At 45.8% G+C, this 12,845-nt stretch overlaps 1 protein-coding gene across 3 annotated transcripts; it reads right to left on the reverse strand.

Moving 5' to 3' along the window:
- Positions 1-6,713: 6,713 nt before the first annotated feature.
- LOC117845237 (uncharacterized) lies at positions 6,714-12,490 on the reverse strand. 3 transcript variants are annotated; one of them, XM_034726203.2, is made up of 14 exons: positions 12,205-12,488; positions 11,997-12,082; positions 11,330-11,424; positions 10,569-10,717; positions 9,481-9,632; positions 9,172-9,290; positions 8,920-9,083; positions 8,754-8,825; positions 8,462-8,533; positions 8,136-8,273; positions 7,606-7,761; positions 7,457-7,509; positions 7,199-7,371; positions 6,714-7,116 (listed from the first exon to the last, which is right to left on the reverse strand). In XM_034726203.2, exons 1-13 carry the CDS (start codon positions 12,308-12,310, stop codon positions 7,210-7,212), a joined length of 1,524 nt encoding a protein of 507 aa, XP_034582094.1. In that variant the 5' UTR covers positions 12,311-12,488; the 3' UTR covers positions 6,714-7,116; positions 7,199-7,209. The 3 variants fall into 3 exon arrangements, 2 of the variants coding, with proteins under 2 accessions (XP_034582094.1, XP_072147645.1); XM_072291544.1 differs by having other exon boundaries at positions 8,754-8,821; positions 8,916-9,083; XR_011897390.1 differs by lacking the exon at positions 7,457-7,509 and having other exon boundaries at positions 7,199-7,387; positions 8,754-8,821; positions 8,916-9,083; positions 12,205-12,490.
- Between the last annotated feature and the right edge of the window lie 355 nt (positions 12,491-12,845).

The raw sequence follows: 12,845 nt of genomic DNA on the forward strand, positions 1-12,845 counted from the left end.
TAGGCGATGATGTCCTGTTTGATGATGTTAAGTAGTTGTCCTGAGTTCAGTGCTTTATTGTCGAAGACCCGACGGCAGCGTTCCTTCCATAGGTTCCAGGCGTGTGTAGATGAGTACCTGTAAGTGCAGTTCCCTGGAAGATCCCCCTGCCTGAACCATAGAAGCCCACCAGTTTGCAGTTGTTCGATGGCCATTTGCAGGGAGTGTGAAATTGCTCCACTGTGCAATCTTCTGCCAGAGTTAAGTTGCATAGGAACATTTATACGATCATGTGCAGTATGGATTCTTCTCTGGTGTGGCAAAGCGTACAGATTGGTTGGGCTTGACCTCCTCGTCTGATTATACGATCAGAGGTTGGTAACCTGAGCTGCAACAGTAGCCATGCGAAGAAACGGCATTTATTTTCTACTTTGGCATTTATTTTCACGACAAAAATTGACGACTCTCTATGAATCAAATTCTTGTTGTCGGTTTGCGTCCAGTACTCCTGGGCCTTCGCAATAAAATTAACAGTAGGAAGCAGCTCTTTCTCTTGGCAAGAACTGAGGTATTGGATCAAAAGGGATCATTAAACGAAGAACTCATATATTTCAAGCGAACTGTGATAATGACAGGTTCCTTAATTAAGACATGAACTACGTTCAACTCTGATTGATTGCAAGAAATAAGCAGCAAAACAGAACCAATGCTAAAAGGTGCAGCTCACATGTTTTGGATGTTACATACACATAAATCTGACTGATCAATTCGATCATACATAAGAATCACCAAAAAGAAAAGGATCTACAGTTCTACACCATGGTAGCAATTTTCTCCTGACAGTTAACACACGATCGCTTCAGACTCGAGATAATTCATGAACTAATCAAACAAAATCAGACTGTTCATGAACCAACAAGGCAACAAGCAAGGCGTCCAGCGGAATCAAGCAAGCAGCAGCTAGTATCCATGCAAGTCAGCCCGGGCCTGGCGTTCCATCTCCGGCAAGAGGCCGCGGCGGATGAGGCGCAGGCTCTTCCCCGCCGTGGTCGGCCTCGGCTGGGGACGCATCTCCTTCTTCCGCGCGGCGGCCACGGTGGCGGTGGTGGCGGAGGCGCTGAACGGAGGCAGGGACGGCGGCGGAGTCGTGGGCGGCGGCGAGGGCTTGATCATCCTGATGTGTCGGCGCGGGACCTGGACGGTGCCGTAGGGATCGCCGGGCGGCCAGTTTCCGTCGTAGACGACCTCGTACCCTCCGTGGATGGGGGACACGATCATCGCTCGGAGCCAGAGCACGAGAGCCTCCCCAGTCTTTAGCGTCGTGGTCCTCGTGCGGACACCAACCTCCGTCCCGGGCCTCAGATGCTCGTCGGCGCCGAGGGTGGACAGGCACGCGGAACCGCCCGAGGATGGGGCGGAAGACGCCGGCAGCGGCGTGGAGGGAGAGAAGACGGTGGGGCGCGGCGAAGAGCGACGGCGAGGCCGCGGCGCGTGGGTGGCGGCGGAGCCTGGTGGGGACTTTGAGGCGGTGGACGATGAAACCTCCAGGCGTGGTGGAAGAGGGCGTGGCTCCCGGCCCGTGCAGCGAGCACTCTCACGCGGAGGCGGCGGCGCGGAGGGCTTCATGGCGACCGAGCTCTTGGGCGCCAAGTGCTTGGGCCTCCTGCGCTGGAGCTCCCGGCGGATGCTCTGCATGCCGGAGGAGGAGGAGCGATGCGGCATCACCATGGGATCGGAGAGGAGCGGGGTGGACCGGATCGAGGAGCGGAGGAGGACAATCGGAGGCGGTGGGAGGAAGATGAGAGCGCAGGGCTGTGGAATCGAGCAGAGCAGAGAGGTTTGGTTTGGGGATGGCGCGGCGGAGGTTTGATTAGCAGATCGGGCCGAAAGACGCGGTTTCGGCCGAGTCCGATCGGAAGTAGGCCAGTTGCCTGCCGTGAGGGGCAAGTATAGTGGATTGGGGCCGGATGGTTTCCAGCTGTTGGGCTGGAAGTAATTTAGGCCACTAGCCCAATTAGCCTACCAATTTGGCTGCATCCCCGTTTCAGTGTTCTTGAGATCAACATTCCCCCAGCCTACCAATTTGGCTGCATCCCCGTTTCAGTGTTCTTGAGATCAACATTCCCCCAGCCTACCAATTTGGCTTGCAGTTTACTCATGTAAGAAAAGTGTTGAACTTGGGTCAAATGCTGGGCACGATCAGAAGGTGGCAGTAGCAGACAGTAGAAGTTATTCTTCTCTCAATTTCACGATGCACGGTGAAAGTAGACAGTAGCAGACAGAATATTCTTCTCTGAATTTCACAATGCACGGTGAAAGTTGGCTGAGGCTGTCTTTTTCTCCTGGCGAGAGCTGAAGTATTGGATCAGGCAGCAGTAATATTGCAGACACGATTAACTGATTGCAGCACAATTCGATTTCAGAAAAAAAGCAAATCTATCAATCTAGTTGATATCAACTAAGCTTACCACAAAAAAAAAATCAACTAAGCAATATTGCATCATAAATACATCACATGATAGTGATATTTGAGATAACTGTGATGATAATGGCTCGAACAGATTAAGCGGCTAATGATTTCAGTTTCAGCGGAATGTTTACAAAGGATCGTCGACATACATATGAATCTCCACAAGGAAATGATTTACACAGACCATGTTGGCAATTTTCTTCAGCCAATAACACGTGATCGCTACAGACTTGAAATAAATTCATGAACTAATCAAACAAAAACAGAGATTATTCATGAACTGAACCAACAAGCAACGCATCCAGCAGAATCAAGCAGCAGCTAGTAGTATCCATGCGAGTCAGCCCGGGCCTGGCGCTCCATCTCCGGCAAGAGGCTGCGGCGGATGAGGCGCAGGCTCTTCCCCGCCCTGGTCGGCCTCGGCGCGGGCTGCGTCTCTTTCTTCTGCGCGGCGGGCACGGCGGCGGTGGTGGCCGAGGCGCACGGGATGGCGGCGAAGGACGGAGGTGGCGGAGGGGTCGTCGGCGACGGGTTCATCATCCGGACGTGTCGGCGCGGGACGTGGACGGTGCCGTAGGGGTCGCTGGGCGGCCAGTTGCCGTCGTAGACGATCTCGTAGCCTTCCTGGGTGGGCGACACGACCATCGCTTTGAGCCAGAGCACGAGAGCCTCCCCCGTCTTGAGCGTCGTGGTCCTCGTGCGGACACCTACCGCCGTGCCGGGCCTCAGATGCGCGGCGGCGCCGGGAGCCGAAGAGACGGCGGACCAAGACGGCGGCGTCGGGCGAGAGGCGACGGGTGGGCACGGCGAAGCGTGTGGCCGAGGCTGCGGCGCGTCGGTGCCGGCGCGGCATCGGGACTGGGCGGCGAACGACGACGGGATCTTCTCGCTCGGGGGACGAGGGCGTGGTTCCCGGCTCGTGTAGCGAGCACTCTCACACGGCGGCGGCGGCGCGGAGGACTTCATGGCGACCGAGCTCTTGGGCGCCAAGGGCTTGGGCCTCCGGCGCTGGAGCTCCCGGCGGATGCTCTGCATGCCGGAGGAGGAGGGGCGATGCGGCATCACCATTGGATCGAAGAAGCGCGGGTGCGAGGGAGGCAAGGGCGCAGAGCTGTGGGTGGATGGATGGGATCGAGCAGAGGAGGAAGGCGAGAGAGGGCAGAGGTTGGGCGTGGGGATTTCGCGCGAGGGGAGCGTGTAGGATTTAAGCAGGTGATTTCGCAGATCGGGCCGAGCGACGCGGTGTTGGTCGAGTCCGATCCGAAGTAGGATGGATGGGCTATTTTCCGTGACGGTCAAGTTGATCAAATTAAGGCCAGATGGTTTTCCAGGCCGTTTGGCTGGGCTGTAGCCCATTAATGATTTTCCTCGCTCTTCTTTCCTTTTGGGGATCACACAATCGCACTGCCTGGAAAGGCATGAATTTTATCAGGTTAAACCAACGGCAATCTTTAGTTGACAAATCTTTCGTAAAAGTAAGCCACATTTTTTTTCGAAAACATAGTAGGTTACGTTACAAAGACAATTAGACCGGCATCAAACTTGAGTAAAATGAACGTCTTCCAAATCCGTTGATTTTTGCGCCTCCAAAACACTTGAGTGCAGGTTAAAATCTTTTTTTTTATGCAACTGCAGTTTACTTATGTAAGAAAACTGTGGAACCTTGATCAAATGCTGGGCATGACGCCACTAGCAGACAGTAGAAATTGTTATTTTCTGAATTTCACAATGCACCGCAAAATTTGACAGGGTCTGGCTCCTCCTCTCGGCAATATTGCAGAGACCTTAAGTGATTGCAGCAACAGCAGAATTCGATTATACTCCCTCCGTTCTAAATTGCAGCAACAGCAGTAGCCAACTCTTGAGTCTTGATTGATCTAAAATAGTGATAGCAGTTTGATCTATCGACTGAAGCGGTAACTACTAACTAGTGCTTGGTCAATAGTAGCAGAAGCTCAGCACATGATAAATCCCCAGCGTACCTCCCACCGCCCAATGCAAAAATGACATAACAATATTTGAGGTGACTATGATCAGCAAGAAGGGGAGAAAATTGACCAAACAAATTCTGTATATGTTAAAAATGGGATCCATTTGCAAAAGCAAGAAGGGGATGTGGATAATTTGAACAGAGAGAGATCGTGATCACATTGCTATCAGCCAGTGGAATTTACTCTTCTCTGAATCTCAGAATCACACAACTAAAGGTGGATGTGTTTTTATGCGGAAATAGCAAAAGCACCGTGTTGTTAATTGGGGTACAGCAATTTACTTCAAAAAAAGAAAAAATTGGGGTATAGTACCAACAATTCCACAGCAGTAACCAGCTCTTTCCCTTGGCAAGGGCGGAAGTATTGGATCAAATAGCCGAAATATTTGAGAGATGGCTTGCTAATTGAATAATTTCAGATACTTTCAGCAAACTGAGAAATTGACTGATTCCTGACTGCCTGCAGCAGCAGCACGACTCAACTTAGGTGATCAAAAGGAAGTGCTACCGACACCTCCAACTGCCTAGTCGCATGTTTGAGATAATCGGGAAGCAAGAAGAACATAACAAGAGCTCGATCAAATTAACCAGCTAATGATGTCAGCAAGAACGTTTACAAATAATCATTCGAACATATAGTACATATAAATCATCAGAAGTTAAGAGAATTTACACCAACCATGCTGGGAACTTTGTTGCCCCGATAACGCATGGTCGCTTGAGACTTGAGACACGATCCAAAATCCTTGAGCTAATCAAACAAAAACAGAGACTACTCATGAACAAACAGGCAACGCTTCAAACAGAATCGAGCGGCAGCTAGTATCCGTGCAAGGCAGCCTGGGCCTGGCGCTCCATCTACGGCAAGAGGCTCCGGCGGATGAGTCGCACGGTCTTCCCCGCCGTGGTCGGCCTTGGCGCGGGACGCATCTCCTCGTCCCGCGCGGCGACCACGGTGGCCGTGGTGTCGGAGGCGGACGAGCTGGGGGCGCTGGACGGACGCAGGGACGGCGACGGAGAGGGCGTGATCATCCTGACGTGGATGGACGGATCGAGCAGAGGAGGAAGGCGAGAGCAGAGGTTTGGTTTGGGGGATTGCGCGGCAGAGGTTTGATTAGCAGATCGGGCCGAAAGACGCGGTTTCGGCCTAGTCCGATCGGAAAGAAGCATAGGATGGAAGGGCCAGTTTCCGTGAGGGAGGAGCAAGCAGAACGAATCGAGGGTCGGATGGGTTCCAGCTGCTGGGCTGGGGGCAAGTAGAACGAATCGAGGCCCCGGATGGATTCCTTGCTGATAGACTAGGCCACCAGCCCATTAGCGTGGGATTTAAGCAGATTGACTCGTAGATCGGACCGAGCGACGTGATTTTGGGCGAGCTCGAGAGGGAAGGAGGAAGGAAGTAGGACGGATATGGCCCACTTTCCGTGACGGGGCAAGTTGGTTGAATTGAGACCGTATGGTTTCCTCCATCTGGCCCATTAATTAGCATTTGATAAACCCATTTTAACTTTTGGGTGAGATCCAAACAAACATCCTCCTTGGCCTATTTGACTTTTCCCCTCTAGGAAATGAAACAAGATGTCCTTCTCTCAAGATGAACTGAAATCTCTTTTCCTTTTATCAAAAAAATTGATATAAGCTTTTGTCCTCGAGCTGAGGAACAACTTCAGTCGACATCTACAGTTCAGGGACAAAGCTTAAGAATTGACACCACAGTCATCGATAGAAGTACGTCCCAAGTCACCTCAAACTAAATGTTGCGGGTCGGTAATCGTGATCTCTAGGTCGAGCGATGGCTCAATGATAAATATCCCATCTTTTTTCTCCTCGTGCTACCTTTACATGACTATATCACGTGCAGTGCAGCTTGAACCAGCGTGACACCAAATCCATGTCCACGCAAAGTGCTTGGACGCCCAACGGTGAACGGTCCACCTAGCAAACACGCTTTTGATGAACCTTTTCTTTTCTTTGCTCGAAGCAAGAGAGCAGTCCCGTCGTTGCAGTAAGCAGTAAACATCAGCCAACAGCCATTGGTACAAAACCTATGCAAATACTGAAACCAGAACAAAAACAACGAGAACAACCAGAACGGTAGAAGAAAATGAATAAAACGGGTCCAATTGTGAACTGTAAGCAATTGACGCGCCACAGGACCGAGAAAGAGACGGCCCATGTCAGTGCGTGGCCGACAACAGGTGCCCTACAGAAGCAGCACCAAAGAGTCCTTCGGCTCCTGCTGAGATCCAGATCACTAATTACTTGGGGCCGAAATGTGCAAAACGAGTTACAATAATTATCACAGGTAAAGTTACAGCGAGCGCGCATATATTTCTGCGTTCCCTCAAACCTGTTTGAGCCGTCTGGTTGACTATATTACAAACTTTCTTTCCTAGCAAAAGAATAGACCTAACTGATTTAAAGAAAAGATAAAGATATGTTGCCTATCTAACCCACTGACTAATCCTCCTCTGTTGTCTATAAACCAAACTGCTAAAATACGCACCATCAACTTACACAACCACTATACTACAGTTCTCATTATGTCAAGACAGTCTACGTGTATGAAAAGTGCTGCGTGCGTCTTATGGGAAGAGCGGTATAGAATTATTGACTTTTGTCATGATGCTTCAGTGTTCCAAAGATCTGCCTCAAGAACTGCTTCTCGCCACGGTATCTGTTCAAACAGGGCACGTTAGAATGATTATCACAGGTAAAATAGAGCGAACGATATAGTTCTGTGATGATCTGGTGCTTACATCTCAAATGACTAAATGCTCAGGCACATGATGCCAATTGCTATGTGAATGGGAACGGTCTGCTTAAACCGTGTTCTGTTCAAGAACACCCTCTCAGAGAAAACTGTGGTTACAGCAGAAATGAGTAAAATGCCCCATCCTGCTGGCACGCAGCGCCGGAAGGAGAATGAGCCCTGGAAACAATGTCATCTGGTATTAACTTCTGTTAAAGAAGAGAACGTAGAGAGATCACAATGTGAAATATGAACAACACTATACCTTGAAATAGTTTTTGATAAACATTGCAGAATATGTGATTCGTAGCAACATATCTTTACAGACAGTCAAGGCCCAAATGAAGTTGATCAAGGAAAAATGCATTCAAGAAAAATTAGAATGCTATACTGTTGTCATTAGTCAAAGGATACTGATGGAATTAGCAGCAATTAACCCAAGAGCTCCAGCAGATTTAATCAGAACAACATTCAGAATTATGTAAATCACCGAGAAAAGAAGCAGCATATCATTTGACTGCTTAAGCTGGTTTTCATTTGCAACAGCATGAAGAAAAGCTTCAGATGTGCCTGAAAGCACAGATGAACATAATCAGCATATTTCATCTGCTCTGGAACCACGAACTAGCATTCCATGATAATTTATGATAAGATCACCCGGATCTCAACTGTATAAATGCATATAATAAACTAAGTTACACATTCGTAATCACATTTATGTAACCCAGTAATAGTTATCATATCGAGCAGGACCAACTAGGTCATTAAACTGTTGTCTATCTACTGTGCTATATGCATTAAAACTAAGACACGATTCAACATAAGTAAAGGCAACTATCAACTGTACGACGGTGAAAAAAAAGAAATATACAATCATTAATTAACTTTATCAATATATAATATAAACATGAAATAATCATAAAGTGGATGTAATGAATACAAACCATTCATTGCTAAGCTGATGATATAAAAACAATAGTAACGAAGAATAACTGGGGCTTCTCTATCACTGTGTCTGTCCCCATAGAGTAGTTTTAGAAGGGTATATGAATAACTTGGACCAAATGAAATGATCACCAAACCTGCACATTTAGAGAATAAGTTCACTGATTGTGGAGTTCTCAAAGGAAACAAGGACAATGAAGTCGATAACTAAAAGAACATTTTTAAAAAGAACGCAAGCGATCCAATTGATTGATTCTTACACAAGGTAAGGGGCGCGAGTAGATTAATGCTGGAAATACAAACATAGCAGTGTCAAAATATGTACCTATTAGCATAATAAGCTTTAGAGCCCCAAGCAAAGAACCTTCAAGATTGGATATATTTAGGGGAGTTTCTCCTGTGGATAAAGGTCGTACAGGTAAATATAAAGCAAAAGATATCATAATAGTAGACTCCCAGTAAATTTTGTTTATATCATCCAGATGCTTAGTAGGCAAATCTTTATATAGGGCCTTCTCCAGATCATAGCCCATTCCAATAATGTGAGTGCAAGGCCAAATGCTAGAGGTAAAATAATAACATAGCCTTCATGAAAATTCAGGAGTACAAGAAAGAACCTGCCAATCGGGCAAATGTAGTATATGAACTCTCCTCAAATGGCAGGAAAACTATCCGAACAACCAGACTCCCTGAAAAAAGAAAATAAAATCAATAGATATGTTCAATCCATTATAATTCTAGCAAACAAAAGTAAATGAAAAAGAATATTGTGGGCACACTTGCCTAATTTATCCACAAGACCATATGCAGCCTGGTTGTATGGAGTATCAAATGACACAAGGACAAATTTCTCGCCTTCTTGGAGGATCAGTTTCCTGAAAGTCTGGCCTGTAAACAACATGCACATGTGCAATAACTGTTTATCGTAGTCCATCAGGTTCGATAACCTGACAATAATTTAGCATCAATAAGCTGGACTCATGAGAAATCAAACCTAAAGATATAAAAAAAATGCAAATACAGATTGAGACTAACCTTAATGGAAGGAGATCAGAAATTTTCATATCAGTAAATATAAGAAAATATGAACAATATCCAAAGAAAATGAAGGCCCCATAGACAACCTGGGACAAAGAAATGAGAACCAGCTTGTGCTGCGAGAAAATAAATTATTATTTTAGTGATGTATTGATCAATGAAAACAATAAGAAAAGAATCATTATTTTTCGAAGATGAGCTTAAGGTAGTTCAAAATAACATTAAATTTTAACTAAAAAAACAAGATTAAATTAGGCAACTAAATACAATAGATATTCAATAAAGTAAATGACTCATGACTATTACCACTTTAATATGTCCTTTTACAAGGATGAAAGTTGTTAAACAACGGAAGAGTGTAGCTGCCGGCTCAGCGTACACTCTTATGTTATAGTACTTCTTTTTCTGGGAAATAATATACAATGGTTCGGCCAGTAACTCTAGAATACAAGCAAATCCTGCCATTTAAAAAAAATATGTCAGCTCTTAACATATGAAAGTGTAAGAAGACAAGGTGTAACAGCATGTAAAGTGAAAGGGCAATTGGTTTTCATGCACTATCTGTCCTCAAACCTTTTTGAGCTTCATGCATGTTTAATCCTTTTCACATATCAATTCCTGAAACTGCAGAAGTCTAAGTAGATGGCTAACAAGTAGGAGTCAGTATCAGGTTCCCTCTTTTGATCTGTCGAACAAGCAGGAAAACAGGCTGGGGCAACGTTAAACTGCCGGCTCAATGATTTCTACTAATCTCACTTTACATTAACTGAATAAGTGATTCATATCCCCCACAACCTTGATGCATCTTGATGGTAATCGTAAAATGTGCTGGAATCTTTGATGCAAGGCCTCTAGCCTCTAGGACAGAGATCCAGCCCTTGAAATATATCTAGGAGGAGATGCTTAGCTAAAAATATTTCTTTTTTCTTTTTGGTTTTGAAAGAGAGCTTGGGGTAGGCTGGTAGAGTGATTACAACCACAGCTGAGTAGCTCCCTAACACAAATGAGTGTCTGGTCCCTCCAGACTACACGGTGCACCATATGCTTAGCGAAATTAGCAAGTTCATCAGCTACCATATTACACTCTCTTATCATGACATGCTGCAACCTCTGGAAGAAGGCACATCAAAGCCATTATTTCCTTGAAAGAATATCTATCTTCTGCTAGCAAGTGTGCAGAGCTAATAGAACCATCAAACAATTAGATTCTAGATGCTGATTATGCCTTCAGCCTATTAATTTGTCCCAGTTGATACAACTAAGGAACAGGTTCATTGGCATGAGATTTTATTCTCAAAGGAATATCAAAGATCAATTATTATGCTTAGCATGAATACAGAAAAGGTGAACACAACAGCTTATAAGATAAATTTAGTGCATGCAAGATGACTTACCGATGATCAATACAGCTTTCGCATAGGGGTCAGATAGCTTCAATTTCTTTACACTTAGCACAAATATGCTACCAATAGAAGTAATTACAATGGCAAATGGAACTACCATCCAAGCTACCTTTAGTATCGCTTCATCCGTCAACACATCACTGTAACATAAAGATAAACTTACCATTTTAGATACTATAAGAAAAACAAGATTTAATGAGTAGTGAAGATTAAAATATAACTAGGGATTTTTTTGTTGGATCCTATTTAAATTATGATGTTAGCATCCCTTTTAACACAATCCACTTTTCTCCATTTACCATTCTCTGAAACTTCTAAAATGACAAAGGGCTCAATTTCTATGATTGCTTTATCTAGTTTCCGTTTTTCTTCACTCCTAAATAACACTAACAAACAAGAGATTCATTTCTCTCCTATATAACACTAACAAACAAGAGAATTATTCATTTGAGCTTTCTTTTTCATACTCTCCCCATCTAGATTCCAAACAGAGTGCAAATGTTTCACATAAGCAATAGAAAAGGCATCACATCAAATAGGAGTAACAATCTGATGTCCATACCAATTTGTCCATACTATGTATTGCGTTAGTATTAAGTGGTTGTGACAAGTGAAACATCTTGAAGCATAATTACCGTACTGTTGCTTAATCACAATAAATAGGTATGCCACACAGTTGAACATAAATAGATGAGCCTCACAATTGGGCCTAAATCGATTCCTGAACTCCATATATAGATTCATCTTAATACCTCTGGGAATCATTACGCAAGCATGCACGCCGAAACCCCTCCCGGCTTAAAAATAAGATGCAGTTCATAAATAGAGGAAGCTGCAATGCGAATGCCTGCCAAAACAACAAGTAAATAATTGAATATTTCTATTAGGTAATATAAATAAACAGAAGCATCCATGAATATAGAAGAGCTATTGGTTGAGTAATGAGTATGTTGCCATGACATTCTAGGTGTTTTGAATCATTGTTATTCTTGGTAACTCCATGAAGAAAACAGCATAGCTTACCTTAAACCACCCAAGCAAATCATGATAATGTCTAACCATTTTTAAATTTTAATAGACCCCACACAGTCACCATGAGGACAAAACTACAATGTATCCATTCCTGAACTAGATCATCAACAAAATCCAAAGAATCTATGTTTGAGAATAAAACGCTACCCCTACCCAGCCACAAAGGGAGCCTGAAATTCAGACAGCGTGTGCACCAAATTCTAAGGTCCACATGAGAACTAACACTGTGGGTTGAAACCTGAAGAAGAAATTCCACTATCAAACTGTAAAAATAACTTCACATCACGAGGATCCCCAAACGCAAGCACTGCTTCCGGAGGCAACGGAAATCGTAACCCCATTACAGTGGGTATAAAAGGACGAACAGAGCAGAGGAGAGTTCCATACCGACACTGCGCCGTCGTCTGCGCCGAGCTGGCGCACGAACCAGATGTTGAACACGAATGGGATAATCCTCGAGAGGAACTGCGCAGCTGACACAAAGAACACCGAGCATTAGATCTCCAAATCCCAGCATCCACCAGTCAGTAACCACCCGGCGACCGATCAAGAAAAGCAGAGCAGAGGGGGCATGCATAGCCCGAGGTGCACTCACCGAAATTGTACTTGAAGACGCCCATCACGGCGGCTCCGGCCACCGCCGCAGGGGGCACCGCGGCGGCGGGGACCCCTGCTCCAGCGAGAAGCGCCGCATCATCCATCCCGCCGGCTTCTCGGCGGTTGCAGAGGGGAGTGCCCCGCGCCTGGCCCCCCGGTGCTTCGCCGGGCGGAGGAGTCGGGCTCGGGCGGGCCCAGCGGCGACAGGAGAGTCGGGGGCGGCGGCGAGGGGGCAGCCGGACGCGACTGCAGAAACCCCGGGAGCGCGGGCGATGTCAGTTTGTTATCGGAGCTCAGTCCATATGCTACGCGATCCCGTCCGTTCAATGCCAACAACTTCCTATCCGTTCAATGCTAACAACCTTTACCTTTCGGGACAATGCGTGTTGGTTTGTGATAGGCCATCGCCAATATACGATGCAATGTGATCAGATCCATTCAATCCTAGCAACCTTTATTATTTGGGGCGATGCATGTCAGTCTGCCTTGTCCATTGTGATGCGATCGGATCCGTTCAATCCTAACAACCTTTATCCTTTTTTGGTAATGGGTGACACTTTGTCCTCGACCTTTGCTGGCCTAAGTCGCTCTCTGGATTAGATTTGATCACTAATATATTGATTAGTTATGTCAAATATA

Source organism: Setaria viridis, chromosome 2, assembly GCF_005286985.2.
Source record: "Setaria viridis chromosome 2, Setaria_viridis_v4.0, whole genome shotgun sequence".
Classification (NCBI taxonomy): domain Eukaryota; kingdom Viridiplantae; phylum Streptophyta; class Magnoliopsida; order Poales; family Poaceae; genus Setaria; species Setaria viridis.